Source organism: Pyrgilauda ruficollis, unplaced genomic scaffold (genome assembly GCF_017590135.1).
Source record: "Pyrgilauda ruficollis isolate IOZ18807 unplaced genomic scaffold, ASM1759013v1 scaffold10, whole genome shotgun sequence".
NCBI lineage: Eukaryota > Metazoa > Chordata > Aves > Passeriformes > Passeridae > Pyrgilauda > Pyrgilauda ruficollis.
The window spans coordinates 11853041-11877789 of NW_024508101.1; the positions used below are offsets into that span (position 1 = coordinate 11853041).

At 42.7% G+C, this 24749-nt stretch overlaps 1 protein-coding gene across 5 annotated transcripts; it reads right to left on the reverse strand.

Annotated features, from left to right (window-relative positions):
* Positions 1-551: 551 nt before the first annotated feature.
* IP6K2 (inositol hexakisphosphate kinase 2) lies at positions 552-23796 on the reverse strand. 5 transcript variants are annotated; one of them, XM_041459921.1, is made up of 7 exons: positions 23701-23765; positions 18441-18564; positions 7545-7843; positions 5163-5385; positions 4179-4354; positions 2760-2935; positions 552-1336 (listed from the first exon to the last, which is right to left on the reverse strand). In XM_041459921.1, exons 3-7 carry the CDS (start codon positions 7744-7746, stop codon positions 839-841), a joined length of 1275 nt encoding a protein of 424 aa, XP_041315855.1. In that variant the 5' UTR covers positions 7747-7843; positions 18441-18564; positions 23701-23765; the 3' UTR covers positions 552-838. The 5 variants fall into 5 exon arrangements, with proteins under 5 accessions (XP_041315855.1, XP_041315872.1, XP_041315846.1 ...); XM_041459938.1 differs by lacking the exon at positions 23701-23765 and adding an exon at positions 23590-23609; XM_041459912.1 differs by lacking the exon at positions 18441-18564 and having other exon boundaries at positions 23701-23796.
* Between the last annotated feature and the right edge of the window lie 953 nt (positions 23797-24749).

The window sequence follows — 24749 nt, forward strand, 5'->3', positions numbered from 1 at the left end:
CTTCCTTCCTGCCAGTTTGTCCCAAGTAAGATTTTTAAGCTGCTTAAGGTTCTTTTCAGGCCTGGCAGCCCTGCCCTTGTTGCTGCTGTTGCAGCTATTCCTGTACAAGTTTTACACATTATACCTCAGCTTAGGTTCAATAACATCTATAGCTCTCTAGAAAGAGGTTACACAGCCTCTTTCTAGATACATAAGACCCAGTTACAAGACCCAGAAACAAGAAATAGGTTGTTGATTTCAAGAGCAAGTCCTCACTGCTGAGTCCTCATTCTGGCTGGAAGGGACCTCCGGAGGCCTCTCGGAAGCTGTCTTTACCCCATCTACGCCGGCTCTGTTGTCCCAGCCTCTCCTCAAAGGGCAGGTGCTGGGCCCTGCCAGCTCAGTGGCTCTGCTGGGCTCGCTCATCACTCTTGACAGGAGGGTGCTATCCCACAGGTGGTCTCAAGAGGCAGGTAAGCCTTGCTGTTCATATGACACTTCTGCATTACACCAGAGACCAGAGATCTGAGCTTCATCTCCTCCTCAGTCATCAGCAACAACGGAAGCATCACTTACAATGAACAAAAAGAATTTTATTGGAACATATACACACAGGGATAACAGAGGTATCTGAGTAATCAAATATGGAATGTTTAAGAAAGTTAAAATAAATAAGGATACCAAGTTTTGCCAGTGCTAGGTCCAGCACCAATGTAAGTAAATGCCCTCTGAACAAGTCTGACTCTGACAGGATTATCCCTGCAGAGCCTGTAAAGATTCCTACCACCAGAAAGTGGCCAATAATTTTGGAATACAAAGAGTCACAATAGTGCTTTCTACTGATGTGCATTCACACTGTTTATTCACTACTTTCGTCTCTTATTTCTTTAATAATATCTATTAAATTCTGGAGTCCAAAAACGTAACCCGTGTCTTGGCCCTCATGCACCACACTATCTTCTCCATAGTACTTGCAGGTTGTGTGGGCAAAGTCTATCATGCGGACATCGACAGTACTGGCAGTCGGTTTGTAGGCATAGGCTCCTGCCGACTCATCTGAAGATTCCTCTGAAAGGTCCTCTAGGTCCTCTGGATCCGAGTCAACGGCAACCTCCTGCCTCTCCTTTCCATCATAGATGATCAGCAAGGAGCTTGAATAGAAGCGATAGGACTCCTGTTTCTCCAGCACAGACTTGAGTTCAGTAAGTTTTTTAATAACGGACTCAAAGAGTTCCCTGCGCAGGTATTTGCCATTATGAAAGAACTGGTAAAGTGCTTCTTTGAATCCTTGGACTGAGAGTTTTCTTCCGTGGTATTTATTCATGAACATCAGCTGGCCAGTGCCTGCCTGGTAGACCTGCATATACAAACACAAAACAAGAAAAAAAGGAATAGTTAAAATTGCTGGTACACTGACACCAAAGCCTTGAGGGGACACCAAAAAAATTAAAAACTAAAAAAGCATGTTTCTTAAAACTTTTACAAGATGACATACTAATCTCTAAAACTGCTCTTGCCCAATTATAGAAATTGTTATCAACTGATCCAGCAGTGCCTGTGCAACTCAGAGGAAGTGAAAAATTCCCTCCGTTTAGATTTGAACTTTTCCACCCAGAATGTAAGAACAAGGACTTGAAGTGAGAGTAGGAAAGCTGCAGCCAAGATCTCTGAAGTCAAGCTACAACTTGTACCACAGCCACTCATTCAGCTCATTACCTGCCTCTGCTCTAGGAGGTACCAGTTGATTCTCAGCATGCTGAGATCTGAGTGACAGCAAACTTTCCTACACAAAACTAAGGTGTACCCCATAATCATCTGTATTTGATGAAGTCAGAGGTGCTCCTGCAGAAAAATGCCTTCCTGCAGGAAGGCACAGGAGAGTGGTCTATACAACTGATAGTTCAATAATGCCTAAACATCTGGGTCAAGAAAGGATTGCAGGTGCTTCCAAAATTCCCCTCTGTTTTCCAGCACAGATCAACACTGGAAAGTGAACAGTGGCAATGCCCTGCTCAAATCCCAGCACACTGTGGTTAGAAATGCAGCTCCCACACTTTCATTTCTGCCTCATGTTTTTCTCTGAATCTGAACAGTGAGCTGAACACCACACATGCCAACAGTCCTGCTGTGGAACAAGTCCTAGCAAACACTGCGAGCATTCCTGGAATCTATTGGATAGGAGGAGAGAAACTTCAGGAAAAAACTCCAACACAAACATGTTGTTTCCCATATGTCACTCTAGGAATACAAAAACAAGTAAACAAAGAACTCAGGTGAAAGTCCACACCATGTCTCCTCATCTGGCAACAAGTCTTATCACATTTACCAAGCACTTCTTGCCTGCACTTTGCAATAAGTCTACTTCGAGCAGTGAAAGATCTGTGGCTTTCAAAGTTACAGAAGTGATAGCTGCTTAATATTTTTACAAATTTTCACATCCTTAATTCAAAATGCATATAACTGGCCTCTCCTCTAACTGTTCTCTATGCTATGCTGAAATGGTAATTGTATCAGTAGTTGTAACAGTTTTGTGTTTGACCTGCTGATATGGCGCAGGAGGCTGTGTGTTCAGAACCTGCACTCACTGATGCAGAGCGTGGCCTGCAGGTTGCTGCCACCTCCAACTGATCAATGACACTCAAAATCCTCACTCCTTTGTAAAGGAAACCAAGCACAGCAGCTCAAGGGTAACAACTTTTGAGCTGACTACGTAAACCCAAACTCCACTAACGGAAACAGGTGCAAGACTGTTGGCCACCCGTGACGAGCTCTCCTCTCACCTGCATGCCGCAGACGCGCACTCCGATCACGGCCGAGGTGCTCTGCTGGCACTTGCGGATCTGATTCGCCTTCTTCTCCTCGGACGCGTCGTCGCCGTGCTGCCGGGTCCCCATCTTCAGGTCCAGCACACACGGAACCTCGTAGCGAGACGTCAGGTTCTCCAGCAAAATGAATTCTGATCAGTTAAGGAACAAGCCTCACAATGAGGAACGCAGGTTTTAAAAACATTACCACAGATTTTATAGTGCCTCACTCTTAACTTTAAGCATATCCAAAACATGCTTAGTATAAAGTAATCTGGAAAAATTACAGTTACATAAACTTAAGATGCCCACTCTGTTTTAAACCAGTTCCAGTTTTACTAGTCTAGAGAGACTAGTGAATTTCCACATTAAGTGAAAACCAAAAGTAATCAGTTATACAGAAATATAGCATGTCAGCTACCTTTCAATTATGATGTATTTCCTGTCTAGCAAGAGACTTTTTTTTCCTGTGGGAGGTGAAGATTTTGTGTGTTTGTATTACCATGTAAAAGCAGTGAAGCATTTTCAAACCATCTTTGCAGCTTTAAAATATCTGTATTATTACTGTCCTAAAGATATCACACACTTTTGAGGCAACTGTATAATAATCTAGTGAAATGGTGAGGGCACCAGCCAAAAAATCCTATCAAATTGATAATTTGTTGGTCATAGATGTTTCAGTAATCCATCATTGAAAGTCCTCACACTGAGAAATTTGTACCTCAGTATTTAGGTACTACTACTTTTGCAGGATGTATCAATTGCATCCAAGCCTACAAGATCATTTTTTGACAGAATGCTCGGGGTGGAGATGTTTGCCTATGGTTCCACAGCACAAAACCAATGTGCTTCGGCCTTCATGGATTCAGTCAGTTTTTTGTTTCTCATGCTGCAATCCTACATAGCTGTTTATATTAAATTTTTCTTCAAGCTCATCAAAAAGAGGCTACTAGAAGCAGAAAGTCCAGGCACTGGAACATCCTCTCTGTTAAGAAACTGATGAAAAGTGGAAGAGGACACTGGCTTTTAAGATCGCCAACATCAAAACAGTAATAAAAAGTGACAGAACTCATCTCCTTTGAAAACTCTCACTAGAAACTGTTTTTGTGGAAGACACCAAACACACTGTGCTGTAAAACATGTCCACTAAGCCACAATGTGAAGATTTTAATTCGGCTCTCTGAATTTCCTAGCTTAGGTAGTTTGTTACGTCCTGGAAAAGCGCATTTCTAGGAAGTGCCGGCAAACCCTCCAAAGATGCTAAATACATCACAGTTTCAGAGTCTCTTGGGACTGCAGTTAAGCCTGCTCTGTACTCTTATCTGGAATGTTCAAAAAATAAGAGGCAGAGCCCTACTCATTCCATTGCTATGAGGTACTTTCAGGAAAGGATACTATATTGATTTCGATGCTTTGCGTTTTCCTTCATCCGCTGTAACTGTTGCTGGTGACATTTCATGCTCCAAGGATTGTGGTGTTTAAACTGAGAACTGACATTTCCTTTTTTCTCTACAGTGTAATACAAGACTTCAGATTTCTTCAGCCACTCAAATTCTTCCTCCAGTTTGTGACTAGAAAAACAGAACAAAGTAATAAATTACATGTCAAGAGGAAAAATAAGCTCTTGAAGAGGGGTTGCCAATGTATTTAACTTTACAACCTATTTTGCTCAACTTCATTAACAGCAAGCAAAAGCTTTATTTTCCTCTCTGTACATGTGAACAAGATGCCATGAGTAGTGTTTCAACCATTACAAAGCCACTTCCATACTAATATAAATGAGCATATAGCCAAATGCTACAAAACACAGTAATTCTACTTATATATCCTTCACCTGTGTGCATGGCTTCTATGAAGTAATGCAAGAGGTAGCAATGCACTTTAAGGTTTATCCTTTGCTAAGGTCACTGTTTTTAGCACAACACATCTCACAGTTTATGATGGGCACAATTAGTAGGAATGAACAAGGGGAAAATGTCACTAGCAGGGATAAAGCAGGATTCCTAACAAAGTACGCCATGTTTGGGGTTGGTTTATTTTTAACTGCTGTTCTTTTGCAGGTGGGTGAATGCTTTTTGTTTGTTTGTAGAGGTGCTTTTTTGTGGTTAGGTTTCTTTGGTTTGTGGTTTTTTTCTCTTTCTGAAGTGTCAAAAATAACTTTGGGAAACCTGCTTCAACTGACCACAGCAGAAGACGACTCAGCTTAGCCTTTACTGAGGGCTAAGGACACACTAGTTTCATTAGTGAACCTGTCTGCACTGAAGAGGCCAGGAAAAACGAAAGAAACAAGAGAAGAAAAGAAAATGAAAGCGAAAAGAGTTCTAAGACATTCTCTGGAATTATGGAGAACAGAATTTGACAACTAGAAGTCAAACTTACCTTTTCATTTTTTCCTCTTTCCTGTGCTGCCGGACCCATTCCTTCGATATCTTCTCATTCTCTAACAACACTGTCTTTTTGTTAGTCCACCGCAGGAGCTTACTTTTGGGTTCACAGTCAGAGTTATCTAAGTTTTCTAAGTTATCATGGTCCCCATTTAATGGATATGCTATTAGACATAAGTTTCCATCTTCATCCTCTTCAAAGCTCACTGATACCACACCTGAAGAGAAAAAGGACCCAGACAGTTACGAACTGCTCCAGTGAAAAGCAAGCCTTTCAGAACGCGTTCTTTTACACTACGAATACAGCAACTTTATTTTTTCTCTTACCCCAGTCCTTAGTTTCTATCTTGCCACAGGCCAAACCTCATCTGCCAACCTAACAAATATCAAAAGAGCTAGACAAAAATGACACCTCACAAAAGACAATTTATCATATTGGCACAACAATGACATAAAAGGTCATTTTCTCTCTCTGAGGCAGTCAAGTAACAATCAAATAATAACAGGACACAATTTCAATTAATAAAAGTTTTTATTAATTAAAAAAAGGTCTGACTGGTCTGATTCTAAGTGAGATGTAAAACATTTGTTAACATCTTGCAGTGAAAAGTGACCTGCACAAAATAAAAATTCACACTAAAAACCTTTTAAATTTTGCACGACAGCAAAGCAAAAAGCAGTTCTCCAAACAATACTTCGTTAATAGATCCCAAGGGAAGGGAAAGATGTGCAAGGAGAGCAAAACAAGGGAAATGTCACATTACAACAGAAACTAGTCCAGAAGTTTCCACTTAAAATCACCATGTTTAATTATACATTTTCTTCTATTTTTTTTAATATATTTTATTGATACTGGTTATGCAGCAATCTCATGGAATAAGCAACAAAAATGCAATACAAAGCAAATCTGTTTGTGGTACAGAAACATGGTGAACCTCAAAAGCATTTTTTCTCCTTATCCTCCCCTCAGGAGTCTCTGGAGCACTGCACTGTATTTTAAGAGTCTTAGTGGAGCACTGACAGATGTGCCCAGTACCACATGAATAAGTCTCAGGAGTTAATGGAGAAGCCACAACAATTATCTGAATTGTTTTTTATTTTGTTTTCCAGTCCTCTATTTCAGATCAATCAATCTGCACAGTTCTTGCAGCTCATCACTAGTGGGGAGAGGTCTTGGTGAGAGACTGGAATTCCCAAGCTGGGCAGGCAGCTCCCAGACCTGCAGGGGCTGGGGCAGGGAGTACAGAACCTCTGACAGTCCCGCTGTCACAAAGGAAAGGACAATGGGGAAAAGGGTGGGGGAGCCAGCTAGCAAATGGCTTCTTTGCCTTTACTCTGGAAAAAAAAAAACAAACAAGAGGTGGACCAAGAGAGGCCCCTTCCCTCTAAATCCCTCCCCATACTTCCCAGAAAACCACATACACTAGTACAATTGTTCTATTACATTTTGAAAAGTATCATTCAAAGATCAGATTTTCTTCCAGTCCAACAGAACTTGTAATTAGACATGGCAGAAAGTCTCTGTAAACGAGCAGAGATTATTAACTCTGAAACATCACTGAAGCCTTCCATCACTTTCACAAACAGAACACAAAACTTCATCACCATCATGGTTGTTAAAATCAACATGCTTTAAAAAGCAAATGCATTTTAAAAAAAGTGCTTCAGACATATTATTTATTAATCATTAGACAGCAGTTGATGGAACAGGAGAAAGAAGAAGTATTCCTGTTAACCAGTTCAATTCTTAGGAGAACTGGAATTTCCACTCCTACATAATGTCTGACTCAGCCTCATCACAGCTACTTGATCCTTGCCTACCTAAATGCCATGAATTTTCATTTCCTTAATGGCAGAAGTAACACTGCAAGTATTCAGCAAGACACCTTACTGGCATGTACTTACTGCAATCAAAATGAAAGTCAGAGGAGAAATCAAAGCACAAAAGAGACCACAACTAAGCTTACACAAAACACTATTATCCATCCTTACCAAATCCTTTGTAAACAAACATTAAACAAGGCAAAAAAAAATTCAAATCCACAAAAAAAAAAAAAAAAAAAAAAAAAAAAAAAAAAAAGATAATTACTGCAAATGTTCTCAAGCTGTTAGCTACTTACCTGTGCCTAAGGGAGATATATGGGCTATCACCAGCAGAGTTGCTCTACTCTAATGCTGTTAGTCAGCCCAAACACCACTTGGCAAGCATTTCCACCCTGCATCTCCACAGCCTGCCTCAGACAACATCAAAATACATGAAAAAAAAACCCTAAAATCTCTTCCACACAGAAGAGATTTCAGAGAGAACAGAGAGCACAGCACACTCGCATTAACAGAAACAAAAAGCCCAACCCCATTCAAAGGTTTGGTAACTTACCCTCGTATTGTGGAGTGAATTTACGCATTTCTGTTGGGAGAGTCTCATAGAACTGGTGTTCTCTCTGAATAAGAGGTTTACAGATGGTCTTGTCGTTAAACCGGAGGACACAGGAGTGTCCTCCAACTTGGTGGACAAAAGGCTCGAGTAAGACTCCCTTGGAATAGTGCTCCACTTCCATTGCTCCAAATGCTGGGCTCATCCTTGTAGCACATTAGACAGAAGACGGCGGCAGTGGTGAAGGCAGTTCAGAGCCTGAAGCCTCCGAGCCCCGCAGGTGTTTACTGTGATTCACAAGTCTGTTAAGGCAAGCACATGAGAGCGGCGGCGGTCAGTGGCGGTCAGTGTCCGCGCTCCGTGCGCCGGGACAGCGGAGCGGGGCCGAGCACAGCCGAGCGCGCGCACCTCCCGCTCCGGACGCGGCCGACTGCGGCCGAGCGCGGCGCGCAGCCACGCAGCCTCTGCCGGACACGCCCCCGCCGAGCCGCAGCCAATGGGAGCCTCCGCGGGGCGGGGCGGCCAGCGCGCGAAGCGCAGGCGCGGAGCAGCAGAAGGAGCGGAGCGGCCCCCCGCTCCCTCCCGCACAGGAACCCACCCGGGCCGGCCCTGCCTGCCGCACTCCAGCGCCCGACGGCCGAGACAGCCCCCCAGCACACGCCACCCCGCGAAACCGGGAATTAACACGGAGTGTACAATTCCTCCCTTCCAGGCAAGGACAGCAACCAACCGACGTCCAGGGTGGGACGTTTATTTCAGCGGTTCATTTACAACAACATGTCAGATACCGAAAATATTACACATATGCAAGCTCTTCACGGGCAAACCATAACGCTATTGTGCCATTTTTTCCCCCTACATTCAGCAGAAGGCAGTGGTCTGTGCCAGCTGCACCCAGAAGATTTGGTTCTGTACCCTGTGACCGCACGCTCGGTTCTGGCCAGACACCAGTTTCACGCAACCTGCACTTCAGAAAGCAATTAAAGGAGCGACGCTGAAAACTAAAACATGACTGTCTTGTTCTCTGCCTTCCAGTAAATTTTTAAGTTGAGTTACTCTAATTTTAGACCAAAGCTTTAATGATTAACTTTTTGTGGCTAAAAACAACCTCGTACTCATTTTGCCTGAAGATAGTTACACGAACAATAATGCACTTAATTCAAAGAGACTACAAAGTGTTCTAGGCCATAGGTCTATTTTTATTTGTCCTCCTTAGATATTTAACAGCTTTACATTAACTGGAAAAGCAGAGACCTGCAGGCTTAAAGCAGCGGTGCTACCAGAACTACAGACGCCTACAGCATGTCCTGAACATAAGAGCATTAATTGAATTAAACAACTAAACTGCTTAAAGAAACAACAGATCGATCAACTGAATGAACTCCAGGTCCTGGAATGTTTACCTGTGCCTAAGGATAACAGGTCAATAAGAGCTGAACATGTTTTTTTGGTGCGGCTTTTTGGTGTTTGTTTTTTTTTTTTCTCCTTTCTTCCAAACACCTTATTTGACAAAACATTATCAGGTTCTTGTTGTTTTTTCTTTTTCCCCCCCCCCATTTAATCTGGAACAGTATTCCCCAGAAACAATATGTCTTCTGATAACCTATATTATTAAGATTAGATCATTATCAATAAACTTTCATTTCTCTTTGTACTACTTTTAATTTCCTAGTATTTTTTTTCTAATGCAGCTACTGCATCACCGCAGAATTTTCTAACCTACCTCAGCATCAACAATTTGACAACTCAGAGACACATATAAAAACCTCTCAGTTACACCCCAAACACAAGCCATTTCAAAAAAACCTATCCAACTGCACCAAGCTGAGCAACCCCAGAGTGCCCTGACAGTGCAGAAAAGCCAGGCCTGCCCCCAAGTCCTGGCCAGTCCAGTGTATCTCTTCAGCTGCCAGTCAGAAGGGAGCACCCTTACTGCTCCAGTCACAGATTTATTTCTCCATGGCTCCCCAAAGTAGCACCCACTCCATGCAGAGCCACACTGCTCTTCACTAAGGCTCACCTGCAAGCTGGCTTACCAGCACACGTGTAACACACTTGGAGCTGTCTCCAAACACACACTTGACAAGCCACATTACCACCTCCTGAGTAAACGCTGAGAAATGTTTCCATTTTCTCTTACAGAAATTATAAGCATCAGTCTGTATACTGCACCAGTTAATTTTACAACTCTTGAGCTTTCATTGGGATTTTCTATAGCCAATAATGCCTCCAGTCCTCTGGAATTTCCAAGGGAAAGCCAGAAGTATGCCAGGTTTCACTGGAGGTGCATTTCACATGTACATGATCTTGCAGTGCCAGAGCTTTACACTGGCACAGCCACATTTAACAGCCTTGCAGAACAGCAGCATTACAAGAGCCACTTTTTCCAAGGCAGCATCACCACTCTGTGGCTTCCTTCCTAATTACCCCTGATTCAGAGACACTGAGTGCCAACTGCAGTGATTCAGACTGAGAAAGCACCTTGCAACATCCTTTAACCTCAAACACTTAAATCTGTCCCAGTCCTCCTGCATTACAGTTGTATCAGGAGTTAAGTCCTAAAGATATTTATGCCATAGAAATTACTCTAGCAAACATCTCCAACACTGTACAATGTACAGCTTGTTTACCCAACACATCTTCAGGGAGCTCATTAGTAGCAGCTCAACTTGTTTGCTTCCACGGATGCCCAAGTGGTCTGGACAATACTTGCATGCAGATTGCACTCAGCAATGGAACTGCCAAGCACAGAATTGGACAGCATTACTTATTCTACTTCACCCTTTCCTGAACAAGTAAGATCTGGCAGCACATCACACAGTGTAACTTCCCAGTGGAGGAAAAAGAAAGCAAGTTTGTTTAGTGCTCTGATATTATACAAATTATTTGATAAGTTATGCAGTATTTAGGGGTGGGGGGTTTTTGAGAGAAATGTTAGAAACATTTGTACACAGTCCAACATAGTGTACGCAGTCGGCACTACCACAAGACAAATGTGAAACTACCAGAAATAAAGGGGAAGGCTCACACAAATGAAGATGAATTTACTGTGCCTGTATTAGTAAGTTCTCCTTCTGTTTTTATCTTCCAAAAACCACAGCACAACTCCCCCATGTTCCGCTTCTGTGACTGAATTTTTGTAGTACATATCACTGCTGAACAAGCTCTATTAATACAGCTCTGCAGCAGAAACTGTGAGCAAGGACTGCTGAACAGAGCATCAGCAAGGAGCTCCTTGCTATAAAGCCTTTAGCCCAGCTCCTTAATTGTGCCAGGCAACTTAGTGCCTTTTTATGAACCTAAAGCAGATCTGGTGGGAACATTGTAACAGTCCTCAAGAAGACAGCAGCAAGACCACAAACCTTGTCAACAATTTAGGTTTCAATGAGGCCTTAGTTTTCACTTTCATCAATTAATATATTTCAGCTATTCAAGAAGCACTGTTTACCTAATAAATTCAGTCTCTTTTCACCTAATGAAATTCTTCTCACTTGAAAAAAGGTTTTGAGTAAGATCTTACATTTTTTCTGCTGCATGCCTTAACATTACCATTACTAACAATCAGGATTTGTTTATCATTTTGGCTCTCCTTAATATTTGGAATTTTGCCATTCAGATTAACAGGGCCTGGAGCACAACTGTAATGCCCATCAGAAATGCTTTGCACTGTTTCATTTATAAACACTTTAATTCCATAAACAACCTCACAATATGCCAAACTGGTTGCAGTTCCTTACAAATAAAAGCTTTGACCTAAGACCAACAGTTTCAAGCAGCACAGACGTTGACCAGCACAAGCACAATGCAGTTTTTCACTGCCTTTCCTCTGATTCTACACCCAGTTTGTTCTCAAGGCTCTTTGGGAAAGAAAGAGCCCAGAACAGCTGTTTTTAGGCAATCTTCCCAGACAGCAAATGCAGGCTCACTGTACCCTGCCCTTTTCCTCCTACATGCTTTTAAGTGCCTTTGACCAGTTTTTGTTCAAACAACACATCAGCCAAAAAGCAGATGTACTAAACCTTCACATGTTGAGCATTTTAAGAGAAAAATCTGACATAACTTGAAGGAGCAAATAAACATGTGCCTAGACACAGCAACATTCGCTTGAGCAACGTCATTCTTACAGTAAGCAGCAAAAGATTTTTAAAACCCAAACCTGCAAACCAGAAGTGACATTTATAGGCACCTTATCCCCATCACGTGTGACAATGACCATCAAAAGAATACCGCAATGAATTCATGTTTTAGGCTCTTAATATGAATCTCAGGTGACGGCATTCTTTGGAAGGTACTTCATGTCATTACAGATTCTTGACTTAGTCCCACACGTAATTGCATTAATGAACACGTCCTCTGGAGAGCACAGCTCTCAATTAAGCAGCAGCTTCTTCCTTCATAACAATCTCAAAAGTAATACACCTCCTGCCAAAACTTTGTAATGATAGAACTACTGATGCAGAGCTGCCCTTCTGTTAAATCTGTTAAAAATGGGTTCTCTCTAGTGCAGGCTTTTTGCTTTGGATGGTTAGCGTCTTCAACTCCACACAGCCATAAATCAGCTTTACAGGGATGGAAATAGCAAGGCAGCAAAGCTTTCTGCCCGCCCTTTTTTCTCAGTTCACTGGGGAGTGCAGAGGAAGCTGTCAGGGTAGAGATCTGCAGAGCAGAGCTGCTGCAGGGTGATGAAGCAGACAAAGGAAAGCCCCTTCCCAAGGTTCTAAGGTGCTGTGGTTTGACACTGGCACAACACCAGGCACCAGCAAGAGTCACTCACTCACCCTGCCCTACCACAGCTGGCAGAGGAGAGAAAACAAAAATTAACAAAGGGTTCACAAGCTGAGATGAGGACCAGGAGAAACTTCAAGGGCAAAACAGGCTCAACATAAGGTTGCAAAGTAAATTTATTACTAACAGAGATTCAGAGGAGGATAATGAGAAGTAAAATAAGCCCTTAAAACAACTTCTCTCCCAGCTCCTCCCTCCTTCCCACCAACAGCACAGGGAGACAGGGCACAAGAGTTTTTGGGTCAGTTCATCACCAAGATTTTCTTCTGCTGTTCTGGGAGAGGAACCCTTCCCCTGTGAGGCCGTGGGGTCCTTCCTACGGGAGACAGTTCCATGTGAACTTCTCCAGCGTGGGTCCACTCTCAGGAGCAGTTGGTCTACAGCAGCTGCTGCAAGGTGAACTTCCCCCCACGGGCACACAGGCCTCCCAAATTGCTGCAATGTGGGTCTCTCTTCCCATGGGGTGCAGTCCTCCAAGGACAGGCTGCTGCAGCCTGAAACAGGACCCTCTCTCTCCACTGGGTCTTCTTCTGGATCACAGCCTCCTCCAGGCATTCACCTGCTTTGGCATGGGAGACTCCCCCTCGGGCTGAGGGTGGATCCCCATGGGCTGCAGGGGGTCAACCTGCTTCACCATGGCCTGCAGAGAAATCTCAGCTCCGGCACCTCGAGCACCTCCTCCTCCTCCTTCTCCACTGACCTTGGTGTTGCCATATTGTTTCCCTCACATGTTCCCACCTCCTCTTTTCTGACTAGAAGTGAAACTCTGTAACTTTGTTTTGATTTCCTTCTTAAACATGTCATCACAGAGACATGTTATCAACCTCTCTCATTGGCCCAGCCTCGGCCAGCAGCATGTCCATCTTCAGAGCCATCAGAGATTGGCCCTGCTGGACATGGTGGAAGCGTCCAGCAGCTCCTCACAGGAGCAATCTTTGTGGTCCCCCTGCTACCAAAAACCAGCCCATACAAAACCAATGTACAAGGAACAGAGGAATGGCACAGTCAGCCAACAGGAAAGAAGAGTATCGGTGACTATTAGATCAGCCAAAGAGAAAGCTGCTTCAGCCCAAAGAACATTCAGGAAGAAACAACAAATCTGAAAATGGACACAAGAAGATGCAAATATCAAGGTGGAAAACACATGGCATGTTTTTGACAGCCCATCCCTCCCCCTGTATCATGCACAACATTGAAAAGTTTCTTGAGGTCTGAGTTGTAAGTCATACATTGCTCAAAGAGAATGCCCTTTCAAACTGAAGCAGGATAAACACATTATAAGAGCCTGCAATAATACACCTAACAAACCAAGAATGGTTACAGGAATTTTACAAGTCCTCATATGATTGAGCTACTTGTTCCATTACTAATAATGTGGTACTTTACAAATAGCAATGTACATTCCTTCAATCAAAGAAAGCAGAGAATGCAACTTTAGAGTATGAAAAGCATTAGATATGTTAAACATGCTCAGGTTCAAAGGTCTTGCACAGCTTGTGATTGTTATGAAAATCAATGCCATTCCTCCAGACAAAACACTTGTTTTATCAGCAAATATGCCCAGAGCAACATGAGTAATGATTTGCTTCTAACATTCATTCTAGCTGCTGCTTGGCTCAGAAACTGAAGTTACTCCATGTGTTCAGTTTTCAGAAGTTCTTAAGATCAGAATGTAGATACTCATTCTCTAGTGTCCACTCAGCTGGACACAAATGTGTCACAATTAAAACAACTGTGATAAATGACCTCTGCATTAATTTATCCCAATTGTTTTAAACAGTTCCTGATTTTGAGGACACATTATACTTCTACATATAATGCAAATCCCACATTAGGATACTTTTCGAAGACTTCTGTATCTGCAACAGAATTAATATAACTAAGTAGTAAAAGCTATAGTTCATAATTTTTAACTCATTGAGACAGAAATGCAGAGCCCACATAATAATGTGCTTGTATTAATCCTACAGGTTTGAGAGAAGTCCTAAGAGCAGCCCTAAATTCTGCACAATTACAAAAAGCAAACATTTATTCTGGTAAGTAATTTGGAGGGAAAAGTTTATCTTCGGTAGAAAAGTGCCCTGACTTTGTCAGTTCTCAGAATTTTTTTATTTATAAAGAAACCCAAAAGTATTATAAGCAGCAAATAATTCGAATTTAATAAAGCAGACAATAGTCTTTAACACCATGGGGAGTAGAGGGACAGTGTCATCACATCAAGGGGGAGGAAATACTAGAGCCTTTCTTTAAACAAAAGACTGGGGGAGGAAAACCCCCTTCTTTCTCATTAAGTACAACCTGAAGCAGGTGGTTGTGATGACGACATGATGCTGAGCTGTAACTTGCTATACAAGCCAAGGTTATTTAAGCTCTTTTGCAGCAAATCAATCAATATAATGATCATTATGTTACACGACTTGTACTCAGGGATGAGTAAGCATGATGTTTTGTAAAAAGACTCAGCAGAACACTTGAAACTCAAGAGTAACCACCTCCTTCAGACCTACATGTGCATGTGTGCATTCCCTTTGGAAGCAGAAACACTTTTACTACAGCTTTTAGTGGTAAATCATGAGGGTGCTGGGAGTCAGACACTGTAGTGGCACATCTATCATCACCACCTACAGTCACAAAAAGTCATGAAAGCAAGATTTTCTTATTGCATGCCGTGTGCTTGGGTTAGACCAATAAAATAAACCACCTGCTTCTTAAAAATATTGATAATTGATATAATGTCTTTTTTTTTTAACTTATTTTACTAAATGGCTGGTAACTGCAGCACTACATTGCTGCAGTTCAGAAAAATTAAGTAACATCTCCAGATAAATAAGGAAACAAGTGCCTTGGATTAATCTCACAAATCAAGGGCCATGCACTGCAGAGGCATACTGGCTGTCCACAGAACATTCTGAGTCAGAAGAGACCCACAAGGATCATAATTTACTTAATCATGCAGAACAGATGGACTCTAGAAACCCAGAATTATACATGAACTCGTGCACAAAATTCCTACAAAAAACGTTTGCAAAACCCTTTGGGAACATGATGACTCCACAGTAGTCTTGGCCCATCAAGGTAGAAAGCTAATCCTGTTTTTAATATTAGCTTCAAAAACACTAGCAAACATTTAACATTAGCAAACAGAAGATTCCCACCAAGGAAGAACACATTTTTCTGCTTTTGAACTGCCGAAAATACCTTGAAATGCCCTAGCTTCTTCTGAGGATGTCACATCTAAAGGTACTACTCCTAGACATTTCTTACACTCTGAAAGGAGAGGGACGGTCCAACAGCAGCTGCAACGGCAAAGGACTCTCAAGTGCTACATTAAAGTCCTGTTCTGTTGTTTCTCAGGAGCCTAAGACAGCACCCTGAGATATCCTTTCCTGTAACCAGAGCATCAAGCCTTTTCTGTTCACTATGAATTTTGTCTATAATACAAAAACAAAAGACCATGCACTGAGATGTTGAAAAATGTATAAAGATGCACTCTTTCAAGGAAAAACTTTTTTTTTTAACTAGCAACATGTTTATCCTATCTCCTTTTAGTACCTAAACATGGAGTTCTAGTTTTGTCTTCCTTTAAATAAAACCCAAACACAGACATAAACACTGCCACAGAGGCTGAGACATGTATTTATACCTGTATATTTAACACTATAGCTACAGAGCCACCTCCTGTATCAAAAAGACTTTTGAATACAGCTTTAACAGATAAAACTTAAGAATTATGAAACATTAGGCATAACATATTGAGGGAGCAAACTAAACACAAACCAGTCTGAAGTTGCATAATGTTCTATGACTATTATTCCTCACACACAATTATTATTCCTATCTTCACTAAACCAGGTCTACGTTATTAGGAGAAACTCAGTTCCCCAATCCTTTTGTCTAGGAAAGCAAGACAAGTCACCAAGGCCATCTCCAAGAACTTCTAGCTTTTTCCCATAAGCGTGCACAGCAGCCCCTCAGCTGCAATTTCTTAAAATTCAGAAGAAGGTTATGTGCCCTGTGCAATTGATATTTCAACATCTAAAAAAAGCAGCAGCTTTCAGCTTTCCCTACACCATTTGTAATCTGTAATCTTAACTCCTACATTTACAAAGTTCTGGAAAAATGCCAGTTTTACCTCTCAAGTAAAGCTATTTTATCTCCCTGCAACTAAAATAAAGCCAAGTTACAAGTTACTAAACATATTCAGACAGAAAAGAGCATGCAATTCTGACCCATGTAGTTTTTTCAGGGATTGTGTAATTTAAGAACCAGTCTCTTTTCCAAGTAAAAATGCCATGGAAACTAAGAAACCTGAACCACCAAAACTAAGCTACTTAAACTTCTTATTTAGAAACTGATCCATCTTAAAACGGGATTCTGGCATCAGCGGCCAAAATCACCAGTTGCTACAAAAAGACAGTACTGCCCTTTGTTGTGGAGAAACCAAAATAGCACCCAGCCTTTAATCTTCTGAAAATATGACAGCAAGAGCTAAATTGTGTGGATTACACACATGAAAGTATTATTCAAGACACCAACACCCTCAAGAAATTCCAGCATTAAGATTAAATAAATCCAAGGCTATGCCTTTCTCATTACCATGAATTTAGCAGTCTGGGAACTGTATTTCGAGTCACTCAATGAAAGAACACGGAATTTGTGACCAGCCCTTCAGCTGTGACCCATTTGCCAAATATGATAAGAAATATCATGTTCATACAGGACAAGTATCAAGTCCCTTTCAAAGTCCACCCTCATTTAACTACACAAAGATTTTCTCTCCGTGTAATTCCTTTAGAAATCCCAACCTCTAATGCTTTTTATACCATAAGCACTAGGGGCCCAAAGGAAAATACTGTTAAATTGAAGCTTTGATGCCTAAATCCTACAATCCAAGCTAACTCCTTGAGCAAAAATTTCCAAAGGAATGCACAGCGAAGATCATTAACAAATACATTATTATAGGAAGAGTGGTACCCTAAACGCACAGTTACCTATTTAATGCTTCTTATTTATGTGTATATTCACCTATACCCTAATAATACCCTAAAAAGAAGTTTAATCCCTTTATGTGGAAAAACGATTGAAAAGTAGCCCAGAAGGAGACAGTCATCATGTTTTGGAATGCTCATCCCCATTTTTAACTGTAGTTCTACAAATGCAGGTTCCAAGAATACTTCTGATGACTAAGATAAATGGAGTTTTTGCTCCAGAACAGATCACATTAACGAAATGCATTTAATATATATTTTAGAACTGTATTTACGTTTCAAAACATCTCAAACTACTGCAAACAAACCTCAATTCAAGTAACACAACCCAGATTTGCATCTTAAAGGGAAGAGTTCGTATGATTCAGTGACCTCTACAGGCTCCTTCCCTAAAGAGCTGAAAGTAACTGGGACCTAAGACCTTGAACACAGCTCCCTGCAGGGTTGCCAGTGCAATTACAGAAGTCCAAATGCAAAAGATACAGTAGAATAATTTCCATGTGCTTCTTGTTTAACTGCAGCAGACTGCATGAGAGCAAGTAAGGACAGGAGAAAACTTACAAGACAGACTCTCATGTGGCACAACAAAACCAAGGGAAAAAATCTAGACTGTTTCCCCTAGCAAATGCAACTCACTTCAAGAACAGTTTCTTCCCATGAAAAGGACCTTTTCTGCAAGTACACCTGCCCAGTACCTAAAAATGCTTTAAAAATTATTTATGTATTTCATGTTTCATTATTCAGTGATCTCCTCTTACACCATCTGGGGCAAATTACAGGCGTAGCATAATAATCACTGACAAAGAATTAATCCATTTTAATCTCATACAGTTTACATATTCAAACAGCAATACAAAACCACTTGAAAAAAATCTTATCAATTCCAGTAATCTAGAAAAGGAAGCTTCATCAGGAGCTTGGCTGTATTGCTCTTATCCTTGCAGCAGGCAGGCTGAAATACATTTATTGATACACAAGAGCTAGCTAGTTTAAACAGCCCAGGCAATGGGATACAGCTGGAGTATGTCTTACTCCCTTAAAAATATCTGTTGCTTTAGAGGCAATTTTTATAGCAGTCACCAAGTGTGCACGGCACAACTGTCTTCAAAGAGAAACCATCACTCACCAAAAAGGGAAGGAGCAGACCGGACGATTGCCAAAAACCTATTTTCTCTTCAAAATTCCACAACATAGCACCACCATCCACAGTGTGCTGATGTTCCAATTCTGCATTTCCAAAAAACAGCACACTATGAGGGGGAAAAAATATTTCAAGAAGTCAAGCTTATGAAAAAAGCACTTTATTTTTTGAAAGCAAACGTTGCACATAGGGATGTTAAAACATTATTTGCACTTTAAGACACAATCACGATTCAGCACTTGGGTTTAAATACATCTGTTAAACATTTGTTTAACAGAACAACTTTAAGTCAGTCATCCTCTCACCAGGCAATTCACTGCAGCTCCATCAGCATTTACTTCATCTACCTTCACACTCAAGAGACTACTTAACTGTCTCCACAAAGTCCAAATGACACCCCCAACCTTTATGTTCCCTCCTTGTTGGAAATGCCACAACTTTGAAATTTTTCTTATGTAACTTTGGTCAGGGTTACCAAGAACTAATACACTCAACTTTAATACTCACAGATGTCTCTTCAGAAAATTGACTGGTTCTATTAAGCCAGAACCAATTTTCCTAAGGTATCTTGAACAGATTCCCAGTTGCAATGACAGTTATATTAGCAGGAACACACCTACCCATCAATTTAACCTTCTAACTTCCGTTAAACTGAATCAACCTTCTGAAAGTGGTAACACCTTAGAAAGAAAGATTATGCCTATCATGTCAGGCAGTTTCACTTCTCATTTCTGTAACCTCATGAAACTAAATTATGTCATAACACAAAAAAAAAAAAAGAAAAAAGAAAAAAAAAACTATTGTCATCACACTCTCTCCATATATCCAAAGGAGAAGGCAAATAAATTGCCATTTTTCTGGAAAAAGATATTAAAAGGGAAAAGAGCAAATGTCAAAAGAAAAGAGGTCATCTTCAATAAGCATGAAATTAAGCAGCACTCAAAATTCCCGATAAGGTTGCAGGCAGTGTAGAAAATTTCTGCATCACAGCACTGCACAGCTATTTGGGTATGCTTAAAGCCCTCTCTGCTTCAAGAAAGTAAAACCATTTTTGCTGTGCTCATTCTAATATAGACTTTGGCATAAACCCCCCAAACCCCTTGCTTTTTCTAATGAAAAATAGTCCCAATAATTTTATCGTCTGTCCTTGAGTCTGTTAATTTTAAGTCTCAACAACCTGGGGTGCTATTAACCAGCTTAAGCAAGTCATCCAAATTAACTTTTATTTTCCCTTCCTTCCAACCTTCTGGATGCCAACACAGCAGGACAGAAGACAAGGACGAAGAGAGGCAGTACAGCTGAATGGCTACTGTGTGAATTCAGCAGTTCCTTGGTCTGTTTGGGCTCCTAACTGGCTGATGAGCACGTGCTCAGCTCCAAACCAGGCACTGCCTGTGCCACCTCTTCCCCACCATCCATCATGGCACACACACAAAGCAAGACTCTCTGTGGCCAACACCATTTTATGAGCAAGCCCTTCTTTCTCCAGTACAAATGCCAAAGTGGGCAGTAACTGGTTCCAGCTGTCTCCAATACAGAATCCTCCACACGCAGGAGCAATCCAGGCAGAGGGTCAAAGGCTGCATGTTGATAGCTGATAACACACAGTGGTACATTCTGTACCTATTATGAAGATTATAATTCTCTTATTCTGACACAGCCCGTCTTTCAGAGACGCAGTCAGGGCTGCAGTGGCTGTGCGCCACACAAGCCAAGAATTTACAGAAGATTTCAGATTTCAAGCTCTGAACACCTGACTGAACACAACCAATGACAGGCCTTCATTTGAACAAACAATCTTGTTTCCACTATGCCTTCCGGTATTTCAGATTTTGCAGGAGAAATTTCTAGTTGCTTGCAGCGATACAACATCATACAGCTTTTTACAGAAGTGGGAAAGAAAGAACTACTTTGCAATAAATAAACTCATAGGCCAAATAAATTTTGGGCCTTTGATAGGCCCAAAATTAACATTCTAATGAGATATTTCTAACAAAATTACAGAAATAAATATCTGCAGCTATACCTTAAAACTCTTAAAATATAACCTCTTGATATTTGTGAACTATACTGTATTGTTTCAAAGATGCAATGACCTTGGTCAAGACAGGAAGCCAGATAAAAGAATTAGCAAGAGGAAAACTCCTCTCCCTGCAATGGAAAATTTTCATCTCTTCAAGCAAGGCAGAGATGCTCAGCCCGACCTGCGTTGCCTGGAGACCAACGGCAGCTTCTTGCCAACAGGGAGGATCTAAGCACCAGCAAATTCAACAGCTGATAAGTGGATGAACTGAATGAGAGGCGGCAAGGTTTTTCCACACGTCAGTGTAAAAACCTGACAGCTTTCAGCTAATGGTTCTAGCCCATGCTCACTAGATAAATAAGAGTTATTATGAATGTGAAATGTCAGCTTAAAAAAAAAAACTTCAAACTGCTCTATATTTGGCTCTTACCCCCACACTTTGGGTACAACTAGAGCAGTAAATACCACACACGATATAAAAATTTTAGTTGCACCTCCATTTCTGCCCTTTCAATCTTTGGATGTGGTACGTGAACTTTTGGAACATGCTCCTACCCGTTAAACAAGTTCTATGTTTAAGCAAGGGTGCAGAAACATTAAGGAAACCAGTGAATTTCATCAAAAAATGAAATTTCACCTCAGCTTAGCATCAAAACCAACATCAAGTCTTGGTTCACTTCAAAAACCAGCCTTTCCCACTAGAAGCACAGCTCCCCAGGAAGGCCAGCATCATGGATGTCATAGAAGAGACACTTGTTTTGCCTATTCTGGTCCTGGAACAGCTCTCAAGCTCAGGCAGGTGTTAACCCAGCCGCAGAAGCAGCACTCCTGACCTCAGAAACACCCCAGCTATCTCCCAATTTCTAAAGACCATCAAATTAAGAATCATTGAAAAGAACTGACATTTAATACCGGTTACTCCAGAATTTCCCTAGATCTTATCTAGTTAAATTCACTTAAAATACTCAGACAGTAAAGAACCAGAGCTTTCTAAAGAACGGTTTTATTTCATTTATCCCTGTAGGTAAATCCCACAGATATTCCACATCACTAGTGAAGTAGGTCTTTCACCACCACCCTGACAGCACACATTTCCCTGCCTCCAGCTAACCCAAAAGGACAGACATTTGTGTGCCACCACTGCTGACAGACTGTGACACCCCCAGTGCCTCGAGGTTTGCACCGTTCCTCTACCCTTCAAAAGGAAAAACATCCCCAAAACACCCTCACACTCCCCAGCTGACTGGAGAACAACTAAAGCAACACCAATACCACTGATCTGGATGGAAGCCCAACCACTGACAGGCAGCAAAGAACCTCTTTAACATCTTTTCTCATCCTGGTTTTTCAAAAGCTTATGACTGACAAATGTTAAATCTTCCTCCAAAGCAACTGGTAGGGAAGGAATTTTGTGAGCACAAAGCCCATGATTCATAGGACTGACCACTGTCCAGTTTTCCAGCTGCTTCCAAACCACCACCACATGGTTGTGACAGCTCTGATCTACCTTTCCTCCAAAAGAAACAGCAACATAAAGCCTGTGTTGCTTGTATAACTGAAGTACCATAGACAAGATAACAGACTGTTACTTCAGAAAAGTATAAACATCAAAGACAGAAAAGGCAGAAAAACAGTTTTTCAATTAAATTAATGTAAATTTATGGAAAGCTACACGGCCAAGTTTAACGTCTGGAATTTCTTACAAACAAGTACATGTGAATGGCTGTAATCCTTCCCACAATCCCTAACCATGAGACACTTCTGAACACTTAAGATTATTTTTTAAAAAGAAATTTTCCTGAATTCCGGCAGTTAAATCATTGGGTTCTTTCTTGTTTATTAAAGAAAAAATATAACAGCAATCTGGAAGATGCTGAATCAGAAATAGTAAACAAATTAATAAGTTCATTTTTAAAACACATATTTATATGTGGATACATGTGTACATAAGCCCAGTTTCCATTCCTTACTGTTAGCAATAAGTCCTGAAAACACACAAATTAATTCAACTTAAAGAAAACTTTACAAGTCGGTTTTGTCTTATATATGAGAAAAATTATGAGTAAAGAGGCCAATTCTTGGCCAAAACAACCCTGACCTTGTTATCCCCAAGTGCCAGATCTAAACTGTTCTACTACCATTTCAGTGCTGCATGTTGAGTAATGACCAATAATACATCACCTGACTAAGAAGTTAAACCAAACATTAATATTCCAGAAGCAAATATTAGAGCAAAATTCTAATTACAGTATTTGAAACAAAACTGTCCCCTTCGATGTTCATGAAAAGCACAGAGGCACTGCCTGCACGTCTAAAACACCTGAGTCTATGGGACACATAAGGTACTGTGTCAAAAAAAAGGGGGGGGAAAAACCAGCCTAGAAGTAGAGGGCAATTAAATGCCAGCATATATCAGGAAAGATATCAGCATTAAACATGCGTAGTTTTCACAGTGAAATTAAGGCCAAGGGCATATCAGGGTGTAACTACCAAGAAGTTGTTGTTCCATCAACAATGATAACATTTATTTTTTTAAGCTGGATGCCTATTTCCAAAGCCTCAACCGTGTTTTTGTTTTAACCGTTTGCAGCTCCCAAGCCACGTTAAAAAGGTATTACAAAACCGTCATCCTCAAAACAGTTCTTAACAAGGCATCTCCCAGAACTTCCAGTTTACAGAGAAAAAGGGCATTCTTGAGCATCACATCCACTTATGCAACACATCCCGCAGCACCGGTTTTTCATTTAGAACTATTACCGAGCGTACCAAGCAGCCGTCAGAGCAGCAGCACACGCATCACCCGGGCAAAACGGACAGACAACGCCTGCGATTCACAGAACTGCTGAGTAACAGCGTGAGGCGACCGCCAGCCCCGGGCTCGGCAGCCCCGGCAGACACAACTGCGGCGCCCCGCGCCGAGCCCGGCCCGCCGGCCCCACACCGCCGAGCGGACGGGGATGCTCCGCGAACGCTGTCACCGCCGTCCCCCACCCCGGCCACACCCGCATCCCCGGGGGACTCCAGGCCAGCGCGCCCCTCCCTGCCCGCTGAGCCCGGCAATGCCCCGAGGCCGCCACCGAGCATCCCCTCCGGGCAGCCGCCCATCCCCACCTCGCCGGGCCAGGCACGGATCTGCGGGCGGGCGGAACTGCAGCTGTTCCCTCAGCGGCGACCGCCCCCGGGGCAGGAACAGCGGCGGGGGGAGCGGGGCGCGCCCATTACCTGGTGCTGGGCCGGCGCCGGCGGCGGCCTCAGCGCTTTTGTTCCTCAGACGTCAAGATGGCGGCGCGGCGCGTGGCCGGCCCTCCTCGTTCCGGCGCGCCCCGCCCCCCCCCCCGCCCGCCTCTCCATTGGCTGGGCGCGCACCGCCGCGCGCTGATTGGGCGCCGCCGGCGCCGCTGTTGCCAGGGGAGGTTTCGGCTTTGGCTTTGCTCCGCATCCCGGCCCGGCCTCGAGCCCTTCCAGGGGAACACGGGCAGCAGGGCAGCGGGGACGAACGACCCCTCCGGGTCTGCCAGCGGCCCTGCCAACGCTCCGCGAGGCACACACAGGGCACGGTCTCCGCCCGAGCGGGCAGCGCTGGGCAGCCGGCGCGGCCGGGTGCTGTGAGGCACCACGCAGGCACGCACAGGCTGCGGCCTGTCCCGCTCACCTCCCTGAGCTGTCCATTCCCCTCCGGAGCCATGGACAGGGCTCTCAGTAACTTGCCCTCAGTGCCTGCCTGAGAACCATTTGTCCCTTGGTGTGCGACACTTTGCCGTCAGTTCGGACGGGCCCCGGGCACGGCTGCAGGGCCCCAGCGCAGCTCGCCCGCTGAGGAGGCGGAACACCTGCAGAGCGCTGGGGCACAGGAGCCTCCTGGGGCTGTGGGCTTGAGCTCACTGCACGTCCTGTGCTTCTGTTTCTGTACACCAAAAATCCCAGGCAAACGCAGCTGAAGGTCCTGGAGGCTCCCCCCACTCGGCTTTACCCTGGATGACTTTTTCGGGCCAGTGGCTGATGCTCAAAATGCAATCACAGTCGTCAAGGTTTGAATGCGAAGCCGTGAACTGCGGGTAACAACAGCCACCATCATTGCGAGGAAAAAAGAATAATGAGATAATTGCAGTTTAAATTACTAAGCAACAGTCTCTCTGACAATGAACTTAGTAACGCTCTGCCATCTATTTAATTACACTAATGAGACAGAACAACTCCACTTAGATACAAATTACTCTGCATTTCATTTAAATAAAGGTCAGAGAGCTAAAAGCCACACAAGCAGCCACACT